This window comes from Anopheles moucheti, chromosome 2 (genome assembly GCF_943734755.1).
Source record: "Anopheles moucheti chromosome 2, idAnoMoucSN_F20_07, whole genome shotgun sequence".
NCBI lineage: Eukaryota > Metazoa > Arthropoda > Insecta > Diptera > Culicidae > Anopheles > Anopheles moucheti.
In genome coordinates, this window is record NC_069140.1 from 24,101,677 (window position 1) to 24,119,962 (window position 18,286).

The 18,286-nt window shown below is 45.5% G+C and overlaps 2 protein-coding genes across 2 annotated transcripts; one reads left to right on the forward strand and one right to left on the reverse strand.

The window, feature by feature from the left end:
• Window positions 1–2,086: 2,086 nt before the first annotated feature.
• Window positions 2,087–4,788, forward strand: LOC128298118 (uncharacterized). Its single transcript, XM_053033855.1, has 8 exons — window positions 2,087–2,292; window positions 2,380–3,122; window positions 3,202–3,321; window positions 3,408–3,583; window positions 3,667–3,940; window positions 4,042–4,336; window positions 4,423–4,544; window positions 4,637–4,788. The coding sequence occupies exons 1-8, from the start codon at window positions 2,087–2,089 to the stop codon at window positions 4,786–4,788; spliced, it is 2,088 nt and encodes a 695-aa protein (XP_052889815.1).
• A 2,343-nt stretch (window positions 4,789–7,131) lies between these two features.
• On the reverse strand, window positions 7,132–17,570 carry LOC128297479 (uncharacterized). The gene is made up of 9 exons (XM_053033123.1): window positions 13,170–17,570; window positions 11,808–12,031; window positions 11,412–11,734; window positions 10,749–11,337; window positions 10,187–10,390; window positions 9,933–10,112; window positions 9,467–9,806; window positions 9,222–9,385; window positions 7,132–9,132 (listed from the first exon to the last, which is right to left on the reverse strand). Exons 1-9 carry the CDS (start codon window positions 17,331–17,333, stop codon window positions 9,039–9,041), a joined length of 6,282 nt encoding a protein of 2,093 aa, XP_052889083.1. The 5' UTR covers window positions 17,334–17,570; the 3' UTR covers window positions 7,132–9,038.
• Window positions 17,571–18,286: the final 716 nt, after the last annotated feature.

Below are 18,286 nucleotides of genomic sequence, written 5' to 3' on the forward strand. Positions count from 1 at the left end.
ACAGTTTTCACACAGCACTTTCCTTGCGTACTCGTGTACTCGGAACGTCGGCTGTGAACTAGATATCGCACCTCCAAGACACTTTGCCACTCCGGGTAGACTACTTCACTGTCCATCTTTCTCTTTTCTGCCACGATTTCTGCTCTTATTGCTCCAGTCTGTTTTTCGCGAAAAAAAAAGAAATAACATTACCTTGTAGGGTTTACATTTCGCACACACACACAATGCTTATTTTCCCGATCTGCTGTTTTCCCGTTGCTTTCGTTCTCATACTTTTGATTCCACCAGTCGTCAGTCGGCCCGCCTGTGCTCTCCTTTGGTTTGGTAGCAGAGTTAAAAAGTAAAACTCCTCACGAATTCGCTTCGTGAGTACACGCGAGTTCTATTAGGCTCGCCATTATCATTCGCCCCACTAATCGCACCCGGTGTGCTTTCCCCCATAGCTAATTCAAGTTTTTCCTTCTCGGCCACAATGGAATTGGATGCAAGGGCAGCGATACGATCGTGGCGGGCACCTTGCCAACAAGCGTGGCCGGAAAGATTGCCGCCCGTCCAATTCCAACGAAGATGCTGATTTGTGGTGCATAAATTAAATTAACGATCAATCCACTTCGCCAATGGTGCCTTCTGCGCGAGGGGTGTAGTATCGATTTTATTGTGATGTGATTGTGAAACGAGCACAAAGTAAAGGGTTTTTTTTTGCTTTTGGCAAAGGAAACGACGATACACTAATCCCAATCGATGTAGAGCCTATAATCGAGTTCAGCAAAACATTCCGAAATCTCTATGGCAAGCCTGCGGGCGAAAGACACACAGCGGGCTCTGCCGGTTATCGTCAAAAACACTTCCGCCATACAACAAACGCGTGATCAACATGCGAAATATTCAATGTCGACAAAACCAACCTCCTTTAAAAAAAAAGGCCATATTTCAGGTTAAAATAAAACAGGGCCATCAGTTTGTGGCTACAGCTAGGAAGAAAAGGCAAATATATTGTCCAGACATGTGTGACGGACGGTTGGAATGTCGGTCAATGGTCCAATGGTTGACATCATCTGCACCGAAATTCTCATAACGGAATCTCTCCCACCTCCCCTTCCCAGTAGTCCAGGGGAGGAACTATTTCGCTTGCATGATCTCACCGTGTGATGTGTGGATGGAAAAGTGTCAACAAATTAAACCTGCCCAAACCGCAACAGGTAGTGTTAGTGCTGAGGTACCTCCTTCCCCACCACTCCCAGAGGGGGCCTGCTCACACATCATCGTTTCAATAAACTTGTTCCACCTGATCATCAGACGATCATTTCCCTGCGTGCGAGACAAATGAGCGTACACGGCGGTACGGGAACGGTGGGCCATAAACATAAACGGTGGATATACGATCCACCATTCTAGCATAAACTCATAAAAGCTCAAAATGAAAGCTGGACGGCGGCGCTCTACATAATGCACAATAAACTACCATCTGGCCTGGTATAGCGTCATAAAGCAGCAGAGCTCTTGCCTTTGTTCTCCGGCATCGAGTTTATTGGTGGCACTGTGCTAGAAAGTTGGAGGAATTTGCCGGGAAAAGACCCGCTGATACTGATGCTATGACACTCATGCAAGATTGCGCTTAAAATATCGATTTACAATTACTGACTTTAGAGGTAAATAAGACTACTGATGTACGTTCCCCAACGAAAGAATGCTCATTTCCTTGCAATTGAAATGGATCTGCTGTAAATGTAGCCTATTATTTGGCAGCCCGCACCAATATCGTTCCGACAAACAACGCAGCAAGTCTGTGCAGTTAGTCAGTGACTAAACAGTTTTGAACCATCATTAAACATAGCAGTTCATCAAGTAAATTACCATGCTTAAGGATCTCCAGGCTTCCCTAGAATTAGTCTAAAGTACCCAATAAGAAATCCTCTTTAGCTGGGCGGAATTATTAAACGCTTCATCCGCGAAGGAAACACGGCCACTCAAGAAGACCGATCGACCAAGAGAAGCGACTAATGGCTTATTCTTTCCCTGTTCTTCCATTGCAGATTGTTCCGCAACGTAACGAACTAGCCATCCAAATACACCCAACGGCAAAGAGATGAAGTGGCGTCCCGCAAACTTACTGCTATTTACCGTCTGCTTCCTAGCGGCGGCCCAACACCTCGTACAGGCCCGCGTCGCCTTCGAGAAGCTAACCGACTATGACTTCCAGGGTACGACGTACTACAGCGTCAAGAATCTGTCGCTGTACGAGTGCCAAGGTTGGTGCCGGGAGGAACCCGACTGTCAGGCGGCAGCATTCAGGTAAGCATGGCATCCGTATCTCTCTACCATAAGACATTTAGAGGGAAAGCCTTTCTAACTCTGCAAACACGGTTGTGCTCGGTACAGCTTCGTCGTGAACCCGCTGACACCCGCCCAGGAGACACTCTGTCAGCTGCAGAACGTGACGGCCGCAAACAACCCGGCCAGTACGCCGCAGCGCTCCTCCAGCATGTACTACATGGTGAAGCTGCAGCTTCGGTCCGAGAACGCTTGTCAGCGTCCGTGGAATTTCGAGCGTGTCCCGAACAAAATCATTCGCGGGCTGGACAACGCCCTCATCTACACCAGTACGAAGGAAGCCTGTCTGTCGGCGTGCCTGAACGAGAAGCGCTTCATCTGTCGCTCGGTCGAGTACGACTACAACAACATGAAGTGCGTGCTGAGTGATTCCGATCGCCGTTCCGTTGGCCAGTTCGTCCAGCTGGTCGACGCGCAAGGTGTCGACTATTTCGAGAACCTGTGCCTCAAGCCGAGCCAGGCGTGTAAGTTTAACCGCCAGTTCCAGCTGCCACGCATTGGCGTTTCCGATGATAAGGTGTCCCAGTACGTTGGACTGCACTACTACACCGACAAGGAATTGCAGGTGACGTCCGATACGGCATGCAAGCTGGCATGTGAAATCGAGAGCGAATTCCTGTGCCGTTCGTTCCTGTACCTTGGCCAACCCACCGGCTCGCAGTACAACTGCCGGCTGTACCATCTCGACCACAAGTCGCTACCCGACGGACCCTCGACCTATCTGAACGGTGAACGACCGCTGATCGATGTCGGTGAACCGAGCGGTGATTACTTTGAGAATATCTGCGAAAGTAAGTTAACACCGCGGTGGCCAACAAGATTTCATCCTGCCAATAGACAGTTTTCAACATCAATTTTCAATTGTTTCAGAGCAAACTAACCAGGCCGAAAATACGCTCCCCGTGGTGTTTGATACCGTTGAGGATCCGTCCGTCAATAATCTCACCCGCAATGATGCTAACTGCGATAAAACTGGAACATGTTACGACGGTAAGAATTCAATCGCTTTACCTATTCCTGGTTCCTGGGGATCCCAACAAGTGAAGTCTAATTCTATTTTAACCCTCTCGTTCCAGTGTCCGTTCACTGCAAGGATACACGTATCGCTGTGCAAGTACGCACCAACAAACCGTTCAATGGACGTATCTACGCTTTGGGACGATCGGAAACCTGTAACATTGACGTTATCAATTCTGACACCTTCCGCCTCGACCTAACGATGGGTGGACAGGACTGTAATACCCAGAGCGCGGTAGGTGTAATTCCAACTTTCTCGCCAGAACTCTTATTTGTGCTATAGTATCTATAATGAAATAAAAAAATCTTACCTTACAGACCGGCATCTACAGCAACACCGTTGTCCTGCAGCACCATTCGGTCGTGATGACGAAGGCGGACAAAATCTACAAGGTCAAGTGTACGTACGATATGAGTTCGAAGAACATCTCCTTCGGTATGCTGCCGATTCGTGATCCGGAGATGATCCACATCAACTCGTCGCCAGAAGCACCACCACCAAGGATTCGCATTCTGGATGCACGTGCGCGCGAGGTAGAGACCGTGCGCATCGGAGACCGGCTGACGTTCCGTATCGAAATCCCAGAAGACAGTAAGCAGCCGACAATGCTAGTGCTCCGAATTGGGGACACCACATCACCGTCACGTGTATGTGCTAACGATCATTTGCACTTTCCCATCTTTTCGGTCTAGCTCCTTACGGCATCTTTGCGCGATCGTGCGTTGCCATGGCAAAGGATTCCAAGAGCACGTTCCAGATCATCGACGACGACGGCTGTCCGGTCGATCCGAGCATCTTCCCCGCCTTCACGCAGGACGGCAATGCGCTGCAATCGATCTACGAAGCGTTCCGGTTCACGGAGAGTTACGGTGTGATCTTCCAGTGCAATGTCAAGTACTGTCTGGGTCCGTGTGAACCGGCCGTGTGCGAGTGGGGACGCGATTCAGTAGAATCCTGGGGCAGAAAGCGTCGTTCCGTTACGTCCAGGTAGGTATCGAGAACTTGTCCCTCAAGCTCAGGTGTGGTGAGTGGAACTCTTATCGAGTACTGTTATTTGGGGCCTTTCTTCCCAGCAATGACACCGTCGAGGAGGAGGAAGACATGAACATCTCACAGGAGATCTTGGTGTTGGACTTTGGCGATGAGAAGAACCGTGACTTCCTGCGCAGCGAAGCTAGTACAGATTTTGGCAGAGGTAAGAATATTGCAAAATTAATTAAACAGGCGTTGATCTCGATGCATAAAGTGCTGCTTTACTTACCTGGCCTTCCATCTACGCAAACACAGATAAGACCGTCACCATTATTGAACCGTGTCCAACGAAGACTTCGGTGCTGGCGCTCGCTGTCACTTGTGCACTGATGGTGTTGGTCTACCTGTCGACCCTATTCTGCTACTACATGAAGAAGTGGATGCAACCGCACAAAGTCATGGCTTAGGCAGGGTGCCCCGAAACTGTGACCCCAATACCATAGGATCTAGGCTCGATGCCACTCCACCTCCCCGGTACAGGGAGGACGACCCAGACTGAGCGTAGCAAACCGATGGTTAATACCGCCAGTGGATGCATGCACGAACCATACAGCCCTATTCGTACAGAATGGTACCGGCGTTCGTGGCAACAACCATACTGGCCGCAACACACTCATCCTTCTATCCCAACAAGCACTAGAAAGACAGAAGCGTAGGAAAAAGCAAGGTATACCTCCCCTAGGGGGAAGGTTTTTGGTTTTACTATTTATTATGTATTTCCATTTTGTTTTTTAAATTCGGAAACACATCTCTAATATCGAGCAAAGGCAAGCGAACCCACTTCCTTCAAGTTTACGTATCCCACCCTAGAAGGTAGATTCATCGATAGTAAATTACACTCACAAAAAACGGTACACGCGCAAACACACACACACGTTGGTAAAATGTTTGAAGTGGCTGAACAATTAATTTTTCTTCTGGACAGTAGCATTAGGAACAATTAGTACACGTACACAACACAACCGACAGTAACGGATTAATGGCGCTGTTTTATGCTGTTGCCTACATTCTGGTAACAGCGCAACGCCTACTGACCTCAACGAAACCATCATCACCAATTCATCGATTGCTCATCCTAACCCCACCACATTAAACCTATCGTATCCAGGCTCTTGCTCGAGATTATTAGAGCGGGACAACACAACACAGCATGCTAGGATAATTCGTAACTAGGGAAAAAAGGGACGTCAAGGTAGATAGTAGCAGTAGTAATTGCGGTAGAGCAAGTGCGTGACGACACCCGTCTTTATACACAACCTATTCACACTTTCTATTGAGTTTCCGATTTGACGATTTGAGCGTGGCAGGAACCCTGGCGGTGGGTAAGAACCGCGGTTTCGGAACCGGAAGGGTAGGGGATTAGTAATTGTTTGTTTGTTTTTTTTTTTAATTCTTGCTCCCGTATGCCACACAGCATCGATAATGCAAAGGATCGGGACGCATACGCACATACTGCACAAGATCTACCGGCCAGCTTAGATCGAACAAATCGTTAACTTTAAATAGAGATTGGAAACAATTATTTATTGAAACGCAAGAACGCATCATACGAAACAATCCCACTTCCCAACACGCTACATATTAAAGTTATTTATTTCGAGTATACAAAATAGGAAACGGACGAAATGTGTCGTTCTTTTTTTTGAATAGCACGAGAAACGGATTACGGATTGGAGTTGGGCGCGTACAGGCAGTGTGAGTGAATGGAGTGATAGATAGAACTGGAGCGCGGATGTGCTGCGAGAGTAAAGCGAAATAGTAATTTATTTTATAATTATAATCCATTATCACTAATTCCCATCTAGGACGGTTTTGTTTTTTTTTATCACCACTATCGCAATTCTACAACCTGTTCCGGGTTGTTTTACAGTACAGTTTACATCTCGTCGCATTAGCAGGTCGCGCACAATTCTATAAATAATTACACGTCCCTACAACGAGCGATATTACGCCAACCACGGTCACTTCTTGGTTTAGTACCCAACTTTCGTACCAGTAAGCGTATACCTTCCCACACTATTTAACGAACAAAACACAGTATCACAGACACACGACACGCAGAAACGTTTTCGTCGATGAATGCTTATTTTATTGTGTAAATAATTTTATCGAACGACAGTCCATTCAGATGCTGTATGATTGGAATAATAAAAGTAAATATAAAAAAAACACAGCAAACTGACTAGCCGTTTCTTTATTAGAAAAATAGGACCGAATGTAAATACTCGTCGCGATCGAAGATCGTGAAGATCGTGAAGAAGTATCGACAAACCAGTTTGCATCTTAAAATGGCAATTAAAAAACAATCTTAAAAAGTACTGTAGGTAAAAAAGAGAGAGAGTTACTGTAGGTCTCAAAACCCTTCATGGTCTAGGGCTTTGGTCTACCAATTCATTATTCCGACCTTTCTGGCGGACGCATCAATGCCATCAATCCATCTCACAATTTGGGCCTTCCACGATTCTTCTGTCCATGTGGACGATCTAAAAGGACTCCACCGGCAGATGAAATGGCCAGCCCACCAGAGCCTGGTGAGTCGAACTCTGGCTGGCTGTACGACAGTAAGTTCATCGTACAGCTCTCGAAAAAGTTCGTCATTGCAGTGGTTACTTCATTGTCCTTCCACACTCCATTCTACGGGCATTCTATTATCCATTGACGCACTTTCAAATATCTTAATTTCTTTCCTTATTTCTATCACGCAGTAACAATGAGAGAAATATAACCTTTGTAGTATTGCATTACTGGTTCATTGATTTATTCTTTACCGGTTTTTTTAAAGATGCCTTTGTATCTACCACACTAAATATGTTAATAGCTCTCTGTTTGCATTCTCTCTTCCATTCCCCTGCTTTATTTTGCATGTCCCTTTTAGCAATGCTTCTACTGTATCTCTGTATCGCTATCTATTTGTGTTCTTGTCCTGTCGCCAAACAATGCACACGCATCACACTTGCTTACAAATATGTGGCATTAATTTTCATCGGCAAGCAAGGAAAACCAAATTCATCAAAACGTACCATAATGAAACTACTTAAAGGAACTACGTACGTTCGATACTGCAAAATCTAGTTATAATAGTACAAACAGTAAAGCGTTTGCAAAAAATGAATAGTATTTCACTAAATAAGAATCGCACGATTCCATGACTTTGGTATCATAGCGCTACTGACAAATATATTTCACGCAGATTAATTATTGAACTATTTCTATAGGTGTGGACTTTCTATTGCAGTTAACTCCAATAACATATCCACGAAATGTTAGTAAAAATAAAGAATGAAACAAAATCCTCCCCACTGTTCTAAGGATAAATTAATCGCCCGGTTAGGTGTGTAAAGTGATGGTATGAGTTGTACGGTGATTAGATGATTTCCTTGGTTTTGATTTTGTGAAAAACAAACACTTTTGTTTCTATTTGTTTATATGCATCCGCGAAACAAATAATAAAGCCAGCCAAATATTTCTAAAATAAAAAAAAAACATGATAAAAGTAATGGTCTCACAGTCTGCTTAAAACCAAATGGCAACCGTTCCAATGTAAAGCTTCACGTACATACGCATCTCCATCCACGTTTTGTCTACGCATGCTTCTTTGTCGGCTTATACTACGAAAGAAAAATCGGTGGCAACTAAATATGGCATATCTTCTTTTTGTTGTTGTTAATACTAAAGATAATCTGCTTCATCGTCTCCTAAACCAAAATATTTAACCTAAACACTATTCTAGCAAAGAAACTCTTAAGCTACTTTCACACGAGACACATCGACACATGCATGTACGTACAAGGCTTTTATATACTTCTATCTTGACTAACCGTCCAACGGGATCGATTATGTGTCCATTGTGCTGCTGCGACAACCGGCCATTAGACATTAAAAGTGTAACTAAATCATTAATTATTCCTTGTCTGCAGTGCTACTGTGCCTTAATCGGACTGCTGATCGATTTCAGCTTGCCGGTCCAGCTTCTGGTTCAAACTGAACATTCCACAATTATTGCGGCTTTGCTTTCGCCTTTTGCCTTTGCTACAGACTATGGCAATATCGCATGCAGTAAAACTAATCGAAAAACGCCCAATAAAAGGATTGTTCCATACAGCTTTCAACAAGAAATAAATACGGGAACTATTTTTTCTGATCGTCGCTTGTGATATGGCGATGCACGATCAAACATGTCGTAAAGAGATGCTATCAACACCATCATGAATGACTGACTTGTAGTTTTTGTTACAACTCAAATTTCGACATTTATCTTTTCTACGCATCATTGTGCTGAAATCACTTGTCCCTTCGTGTGTATGTGCAAACTTTTTTTACCTTTTGTACATTTGTGTACATCGCCCTCCACTGGAAGGAAGGAAATATCCCTTATTTAGACTATCGAATCAACTACAATCTATATTTCCTTCGAAATTAGCTAATGACATATAGAAAAATAAATAAATATTACACCATTTTACACTCTCTTTTCCTGTTTTCCTTTCAATCTTGTCCTCTCCAATCGCATCTCGAACCACACATACACACAGTCTTCAATATTAGTAAAACCACCTCCACAACCATCGGTTAAACGATCTCCTTTTTCCCATTGCGAATTGTAATGTGTAATGTTGCAAACTGCATCCAACAATGTCAATCATATAGATTATCTGTCTTACTCCACCACCCGATATCGACATTTAGACGTATTACACCGACACACCAGTGAGCCTCGCTTTACCATCCAAAACTTTTCACCATAATCAAAGCTGAAATATCAATATCGATAATGAATGGGTTGTAATTAGATTCGTTCTAACGGAGGCAAGTGATTTAATATCATTGCATTTTACTTTACCATATTTCTTCCTGTGCTTCAATGTCGCGGCAGGCAAACAGTGCTACCCTTGGATGACGCTGATCCTTATGGTCATAGTATACGGACACGGGTGAAACGTTTGGTTGACAGGAATGGTTAAAGAATCGGCTCACATTCCCGTACGCGCTGGCATCGATGCAAAACTACGCACGCAAAGGCAATGTAACACGTTAAACAAACCGTTCCTTCAACAATTAGATAGGTTAATTTTGGAGTCTACTTACGCCATTGCCAAGATCAAACAGGTAACTATCGTCAAGCCGATGATTGGCTGCTTCATCGGACAGTATCTCCCCAACATACTCCACCAAAAAGCTACCCTTCGGAATAGGCAGCATCGTACGTACACCCCAAGCTTTGCCATTAATGTAGCATAACTGTAGCGGTATATGAAGGCCGTGCTGCACGACCCGATTCCGACACAACCTCCGATTGCAGTCGCACAGGTCACCACACTCGATAACGGTCGGAGGATCAAGGTAGTTGAAGTCGTTCATCAACCGTCCATCGTTTGTATACCAGGTACGTTCCGAACAGAGGCACTCCGACTGAGTTGACGTACAGCTACAATCGGTACAAAAAAAAGAAACATTAGCGAAACATCATTATTATCGTATTACATATTAATCGTAGTATCATTTTTATCATTTGTAGTAATCAAGTCTGCAAAACATTTCCACTTAAACTTACCTATCTACACATGAGCAAACGGGCATGTTGCGAACGTCAGGATCGATTGTGATGCGTGAATCGATCTGCACATTGCTCCGTATATACTTAAATTTCGGTACAGAAAGTTGACGCTCGTTGTTACCCCTGGTATAGTACACGACCTGTATCGGATGGCGTTCTCTACCCTTGGATATGTCACTGCATTTTGATAGAGAATTAATAATATTATATTCCACAAAACATCAATAGCATACCACCACATTTCTTCCTACCTGCATAAAATGTGCGTTTCTTTCAGGTTGTTTGATAGGTTGCGCATTTTCACATTCGCTATTATAATGTTTGCACATTCACTGGTTGAATTCTCGATCATGTCCTGAGGCAGCTTATTGGAAGCGTTGCGAATATTCAAGGAAGCACCCATGGCTAGCAGTACCACACAAATTTCAGCATGACCCTGGCGGCAAGCGATATGTCTGAGAAAGGCGCGACATAAATAAAATGATTAGCAAATATTATTAATTCTTAGATTAGCAAGCTCGAACGTAAATAGAATCGATGCGGATGTTTTATTGTGCACATTGAACCGAAGTACAATCAAAGAAAGAAAAAAAATGATAGAAAAAAGTCTCTGAAAGAATTCTGTGAAACAAGCGACGAAACTTTAAACTTTGAAATTTGCATCGTTTGAAAATAAGTTTAAATAATGTGCAATTTTGTAACTATTAAAAATAAATATTGTCGTCAACAATAGCATTCAGGTGCGCGTACACCAATGCAGCATATGTGTCCATGTTTTCCCAAAAAAAAATATTCTACCCATCTTTCACTTACAGCGGTGTTTCTCCGTTGTCATTTTGCAGGTTCGGATTGCAGTCCTTGGTCATCAGCAGGTATAGCGTATCGGAGCAACCGGACAGTGCAGCCCAGTGTAGCGCTGTATTGTTCAATCGATCGCACACATTCACATCCGCTCCAATCGAGATCAGCTGCTCGACCGTCTGCTTGTGACGATTCTCGGCCGCCCAGGCTAGCGCCGTCCAGCTCCCATTATCGACCGCATTCACGAACGCCATCAGGTCGCGTGCGGTCAACCGTTTGCGTGCACACTCCAGGATCGTGCGTACGGCTTCGTGCTGACCAAGTTTGGCCGCCAAATGCAGCACGGTCAACCCGTACGGACCTTTGAGCGTTACATCGGCACCACTGTCCAACAGCAGCTTTACGATATCGCACTTCGAACCCATTGCCGCCCACATTACAGCGGTACGCAGTGCCCGATCGGCAATGTTCAGATAGTCCACCGAACGGGCACGGCACATGATTAGGTAGACCATTGCAAGCGTGCCGTAATTACACACAACGTGCAGACAGGTACCATGATGAAACTCTCGAAACCGTGTCTCGATGTCGAATCCGGAAGCTGTCGGTAGATAAAGAAAAAAAAAAGGACAATCAGAAATTTTGAAATCCAATCCATCGCGATGCATCACTTACTGATGATTTCCGAAACAAGCGCATCATCCTTCTTAGTGCAAACAGCATGCGAGAAATCTTTCGCCGTAAAACGATTCTTCACAGCTCCGGTCGTACCGGTATCTTTAGCAGAACTTATCCTACCAGTACTACTGGTTGTTGCCTGAGCCGTTTTAACACCACTCCCATTTGTGGCAGCATGATCCTCCGAGAGCATGTTCTTTAAACTTCTCGGCACCAGTGATTTGACGGTGGTACGGAAACTTTCACTAACGTTGGTGGATTCACTGACACCATTAGCTTTGTTGCCACTAGTTTTAGAAACCGTCATTTTAGCAGGTTTACTACGGGAAAAGAGAATATTGTAAGGCTTGTTAAATAAACGTTAAAAAGTCAACTCGCGACGAGGACACTTACACTATACTTTTTCGGGATGGCAACAGCACTGGAGGCGATGTAAGCTGAATGTTCACCTCGATCTCTCTGTTCGGACATTCCTGATTGCAGTGAGGGCATTTTAACACCAGCGTCGGAGCTGCAGAGTCCTCCGGGCGGGCCGGATTGTACGGCGTGTTGAGCATGTACTTATCGGCACAATTTGGATGAAATATATGAGCGTTTTTGCACATTGCAAAGTTACCCTGCAAATAGGAAAAGAAATTGTTAACAAATGAGTACCATATAGGTAATATTTTTATGTTAGGCAGAATAATGTAATTCCGTTCGCTTTTAACTGATCTCGTCGAGGAATTGTCTTTTTGAAAGCCTCGGTAATTTGAAGCAAATTAATTACAAATTACATATTTTTCATATTTAACGTCCTCTCTCTATTGAATTGTTCAAAAGCATTTAATCGCATAATCTTCGTACAGCAGAGATTGTGAAGGAAGAAAAAACAAATGCATTCTTGAGATTTTACTCCATACACTACCAACCCGAACGGAGTTGACCGAATTCTAATAATAAACCTATGCGGAACTAAGCCCCTCTCGCACTATCTCTCCCGCGTAACCACCTTCAATCTTTGTTAGCGGTAGAGTTCGAATTGATCCGATTGGTCGGCAACCGAGTGTGTACTATAAGGCAATCATTCCGTTGCACATGTGGGTTATGAAACACAAATGAAAATTGCAGTTGATCGTAACGTCATCATGTTTCTTCCTATAGCTTCTGCACGACCCAGCAAATATTCGCCCACATGGCTCACACACAGCAATCGTTTAGAGGAAGGAAATGAAAATCGCTGGAACACAAAATAAACTCGAACATGTTGGATTAATACTATACGAATAATTGAAGCTATGGTGTAATACTCAACAGATAGAGGGTTTATGAATTCCATTTGAAAAATTAGAGTCATTTCTGATTTCTGTTTAAGTTTAACTGAAAGTTGTAAAACAAGTGTTATACGAAAGTTTTCAAAACTAGCTCATAGGTTATCATGTTTGATAAAGTTCTAGAAACGTCATTGCAATACGCCAATAGTCTGAATACTATTCATGACTTGCTGATGACGATCAATACCAAACGATCTTTGACAACCTCTATCCAGACGGAACGAAAAATTAATAGGACCAGTTGATGTCAATGTATCTGTGGAATTTATCAGAAAACGCAAAAAAAAACCCTCTCATTTATAAATGTGTGCAAATTATTTGTACGATCGTTGACCCTGCTTGGGTCGGGTAAACAGTAATTTGTTTATCCTTCAAAGGTTTCAATAGCAAAACTATTTCCCACGCATTAGTTTAGTGATGAAAAACAAAATCTTCTAATTACCTGTGTACAAAACCGTCCACAGATGGCACAACAGCCATGATCCTCCAACCGTTTCCGGTGCATGTTGCAAAGCAGCTGAAAGCTAACCCTCGGACTCGGACGCAGCATATTCGGCAGATCATTCGACAGCTCGTTGCAGCAACCAATCTGCTGACCATCGATATCGTCTATCGCCGTGCAGAACCCATTGCCGACCGTCTTTTCCACGAATATGTCCGACTTTTGGCGGCAATGACAGACGAGCGTTTCCGACGATGGCGAAGCGGTTGTTGCAGTTCTGGACGACAGCAACCTGGAGGAATCTTGCACCGGTGCTGGCGATCCTGCGCTTCCCAGCACAATCTGCAAGCTCGGCGAAGTCGTACCGGGTAGGATAGGCGGTGTGGCTGCATTTTGTTGGGATCGGGGTCTTTGGGGAACTGCGCTACCCTTTACGCGCCGTAACGGCCAAGCATTTACTGCTCCAGATCGGGAAGAGCCGGCCACCGGCGTAGCATCAAACGCGGGACGTGTATCAGCAGTACGACCGGTCGCCGTTGTGGGTATCAACGTGACTTCACAGCCAAGTCGTTGCAACGAGCGTTGCAACTGTTCCGTTTCTTTATCCTTGAGCAGTGCATTAACAGAGGGATTTGCGGAGGAATATGTGTTGTTGACTGTTTTTGGTGTAGACAATCGTGCGCCCAGGGTGGTCATTGCGGCAGGTAAAATGACTGCACCCGACGAAGGACGTACTCTTGCAGGCCCGTTCACGGTTGCTGACCTTCCGCCGTTCGACTGCTTACCAATCTGACGCACTTGTCCAGTAGGGCCGGCAGAAGAACGACCAACATTCAGTTTCGGCATACTCGACGCACCTTTCGGAAGCGTCACTAACGGTATACGGTTTGCTGGAGCAGGTGTTACTTTGCGCGTATGGTTTTCCAACAATGTTTCCGGCTTACGAAGACGCAGCGTAACGCTTGGTTTGCCGACCGTCCCAATTTTCTGTGTTGGGACAAAGTCTGCTTCACTTCCGCTCGACTCCGGCTCACCACCGGACTGCTCCACATCGAACTCATCTCCATCCGTTCCGTTGCGAGATTGCTGAGCGCTACGGCGGCGTAAACTCAATGAATTCATAAACTTCTCCTTCATCTTCACCATTCGTTTCTGCTGGCGACGGTTAAGCTTACGATTTTCTTCTGGAGAACGATTTGTACCGAGACGCATAGTTCGTACCTCATGCAGGAATGTCTCCACGTTGGGACACGAAGCGTTGGATGCGCTTTGTTTGGACATTCGTTTCGCAACAGACACTCGCTCGGAAGAAGAAGTCCCTATATGTTTTTTGTTCGGTGGTTGCTGGACCAACGATGTAACACTTTGCAATACTTGAGCGGAAGAAGTTTTTTTAGTCGTCGTCCCAGACGTACCAGCTTTCGGTGGTGGCAAGGTCACGGATACCACCGTTACATCCTCAGTACTGCTACCGATTGTACTGCAACTGGCTACCGACAGTTCGGTAGCATCTCGGGCCAGTTTACGTTGCTTCTCCGGAACAGGTTCGAAGTGACGATCACGATCCGACGATGGAAGATCTTCCTCATGCAGACCGACAGCGGCCGATTGCTCAATCACACCAGTGATCCTGCCATTGTTTTGCTGCTGTTCGTAACCTTGACGGAGCTCTTCATTGGCCAAAATCTTAGCGGACAGCTTAATCTGCCGAGATAACCGGCCTTGTGAGTTAACTTTGTCGCGCCGTGCCAGTGCTGAGGCAAGAATACCGTCACTTCCGTCCCTCGACTGTCTGGCCGCACGTTTGTACGGATGGAGAAGATGTTTATCCGCGTTTGGCCCACCGGAACTGGACACATTCGACGAAGCTGCCGGTATTGCTGGACTATCTTTGTCTGAGACGTTTAAATTTTTCCGCTTTCGTCCACGACGCTGTGGTTGTTGTTGCTGCTGCGGCTGCTGTTGAATATTTTTTTCTAGCACTGGTGTATCCGGTATCTCCTCCTTGCCACCGGTATCGGTTTCGTCCGGTTCCAAAGGAAACCCCGAGCGGCTTGTACGTCCTTGTCCAGCTGCACTTGCTTCACCCTTAACCGATTCATCGCGTGTCGATTTTTCCCTCGTGCGAGTAGCTGGTTCGGTCGAAACTACCGACGAAGCTGCCGACCGATCCTGACTCATTCGTTTTCTTCCTCGACGGCCAACGATCGATTTGTCCGCGTCCGTATCCTGCTGTCCATCAGTTGGCTCGTCCGGAGCTGCTTTAACCGTCTCCGACGCACGGCGTGTCATCACGGCAGGTTGGCTTACAGTACTACTTCCTTGCTGCTTACTGCGCAAACTTCGATCTGACTTTACCGTTGATTTCAGCCTGGCCTCAGCTCCTGGGGGCGGTGCTACTCCTCCAACGGAAGTTCGTTTCTTTGCTGCCAAAGATTCGTCCGATTCTTCCTCTTTGACTACAACTATTGGCTCGATGGGATTTTCCCCATTTGATTTACCTTCGCTTGACGCTCCGGTAGAATCCTTCTGGAAGCGCTGGGATCTTCTTTGCGAATGTGCTGTGGCAGCGGCTAATGGTGATGTGTTGACAACGGATCCAACCACAACTGTACCCTTCTTACTACGCGTTGTTCGTCCAGCAGGTTGTTCTGCCTTTTCAGTACCTACTTCAGCCGTAATGCTTGCGATCTCTTTGTCTGCAGAAGATTCATTTCCGACGAACTTATTCTCCTCCATCACAGATTCAGTCTTTTCTTCCACCTTTTCGCATACGGGAGATCGAGGATCACCGCTTTCCTTCGCCAATGTGGAACTGCAGGAAGTTTTTAAAGAATCGAAAAATTTCACCTCCTCACAATCGTTGGAAGGTCGATCGGTAATGTTGTGATCGTGTTCTTCATTCGGTTTTCCATCAGCGGTTTCCTTGGGGTTAAATTTTTCCTCGATATTGTCAACTATAGGATTAGAAATAGCGTCTCCAGCAAGCGATTCTGGTTGGAATTCGGGCGTCTCTAATACTTCCTCCTTCGACTGAACACCATCATCCTTTTGTTCCACGACAGTTGTTGCAGGATCGTCCGTTTCTGACGGCATCTTGTCAGACGTTTCCTCTTCATCCTCTTCGTCTTCTTTCGACGTTTCCGCCAGCTCTACGACCTCGTCTGCCTCGTCCGTGTTAATGATGAGTACATCGTCTTCATCATCTTCCAACATTGAAGCTTCGTCAAGATCATCATTATCTACGCGATCATCGATTGCTGCTTCTTCGTCGATTTTTTCTTCAACATCCAACTGCTCTTCAAGATTTCCACCAACAAAATCGGCTACTTTCGGTTTGCTACTTGGCGATGTTGGTAATTGAGCCGATTTATCCAACGCAACATCCGCTTCATCTGTGTCAGATTTAGTTGGAAGCATTACAAGCTGTTCACTTGGTACATCCTTTTGTTCCACCAGCACCGTAGGGCTCACACTGGCACTGCTGGTATATGGCACCTCTAAGGACAACTTAGTGTCGATCACGTCCTCGGATTTACAATCTCCCGCCACAGTCTCTGCTCCCTTGTCGTGATGTTGTTGTTCCATCGTCGGACTCGTTTTCTTTTCGTCAATCAAATCTTCACCGTTCCCGACCGATTCTAGTCTATCTTCAACCTCAAGTGCTCCTCCAAACTCTTCAGACTCAACCTCTACCAGCTGACTAAGCCCGAGTGCTTCCTGCAACTCTTCGCCGCTAATATCCTTCGCTATCTCTATCTCAATATCCTCCTCATCCGCAATGTCGGGTGTTAGATTCCCGTTGTCTCCAAGCAATGTCGGCGGGGATCTGCTTCCGTCGTCGACCGTCGTCGCGATACTGCCACTATCGTTACAATTTCCTCCGGTCGTTTGGCGCCGCTGTCTGTTGGAGGTGTTGCTCCCGCTCGCCGTACCACCCGCTACGCTTTTACGTCCGTTGGTCAATCCGCTACGCGTACCGCTTCCGGTGCTACCCGCTGATTGCTGCTGCTGTGGCAAACGGGTTCGGGATGCAAACTGATTGTTCTTGAGCGCGCGCCACTTGAGCGTTTCGTCCATCGAGATCTCCTCCTTCTTCGGTATGGCCGTCTCCTGGTTGAAGGCAGACGACATTTGATTAAGCAGATCACCGATGTAATCCATCGTTCGCGTGTCCTCTCGCGGTTTAGTTTTGTTTTTGTGTTTTTTTTTTTTCAATATACCTTCGCACTGTTGTATGAGACAATATATCACCAGTATGTCTTTACTATTACCAGCTCCTGTTACCACCACCCTTGCTTCATGCTATAAACAGCAATAATATAGTGATGGGTTTCACCCTATTCCTCTTCTTCGACTGCTCTCTTCACCAGGAACACTAACACACACGTACGCCTTCTTTACCGCTTTCGGTGCATATTTTTCCACCCTTACTGATTCACTCGCCCTTCGATGAGGGTTCTATTCACGCACAGTTCACGTCATTCATCTCACCAGCCTAAGTGGCTCACGATTCACCTCATCTCACACAACACTGTTCAGCATGCAGCGAGAAGAAATAGAGCTCTAGCAAAGAACTGTGGTGGTAGCAGGCCGCGGCGCGGCTTAGCAGCTCAGCATACACTTATTGAACCAATCTTGTCACTTTTGTTTCCTGTAGCTGGGTTTTCTTTTATCGCGTTTGCCACTGTAGGCGTATTTACAGGCTAAGAAAAGAACGCTATTACAGATCGATTGATCGAACGCAATTCTTCAGCCCATGGTAAAGGGGACTCTTCGTCTCCAGGTCACTAACTATTTACCACACGCCACTTATTGCAAACTCATTACAGGCGAATAATTTCACACATGCTTCACACCAAACTTTAACACACATCTGCTACTAAGATGCAGGAAAATACTGTGCTGAAATGATGTTAAGCTGATACGACGGTAGGTTAGTTGCTAGGCCATCGTCCGTTCGTCACTTTCACGCAAACATATTCGGCTGTCCCTTATGCAGCAACAACTTCTTTGCTGCAGCAATTACACAGCCCAGCACAGCTAGCGCGAGTGTTTGAAACGACAGTGCATCATGCTCTCAGTACACGGGAACGAAATGTGCATCCTTCGTTTAC

Bases quoted from the DNA above. Each gene is read 5' to 3' on its own strand.
- LOC128298118 (XM_053033855.1), top strand. From the start codon at position 2,087: ATGAAGTGGCGTCCCGCAAACTTACTGCTATTTACCGTCTGCTTCCTA. The intron at 3,123-3,201 runs GTAAGTTAACAC...CAATTGTTTCAG, and splicing joins CTTTGAGAATATCTGCGAAA to AGCAAACTAACCAGGCCGAA. The intron at 3,584-3,666 runs GTAGGTGTAATT...CTTACCTTACAG, and splicing joins ACTGTAATACCCAGAGCGCG to ACCGGCATCTACAGCAACAC.
- LOC128297479 (XM_053033123.1), bottom strand. From the start codon at position 17,333: ATGGATTACATCGGTGATCTGCTTAATCAAATGTCGTCTGCCTTCAAC. The intron at 10,113-10,186 runs GTAGGAAGAAAT...ATCAAAATGCAG, and splicing joins GAAACGCACATTTTATGCAG to TGACATATCCAAGGGTAGAG. The intron at 9,807-9,932 runs GTAAGTTTAAGT...TACCGATTGTAG, and splicing joins GTTTGCTCATGTGTAGATAG to CTGTACGTCAACTCAGTCGG.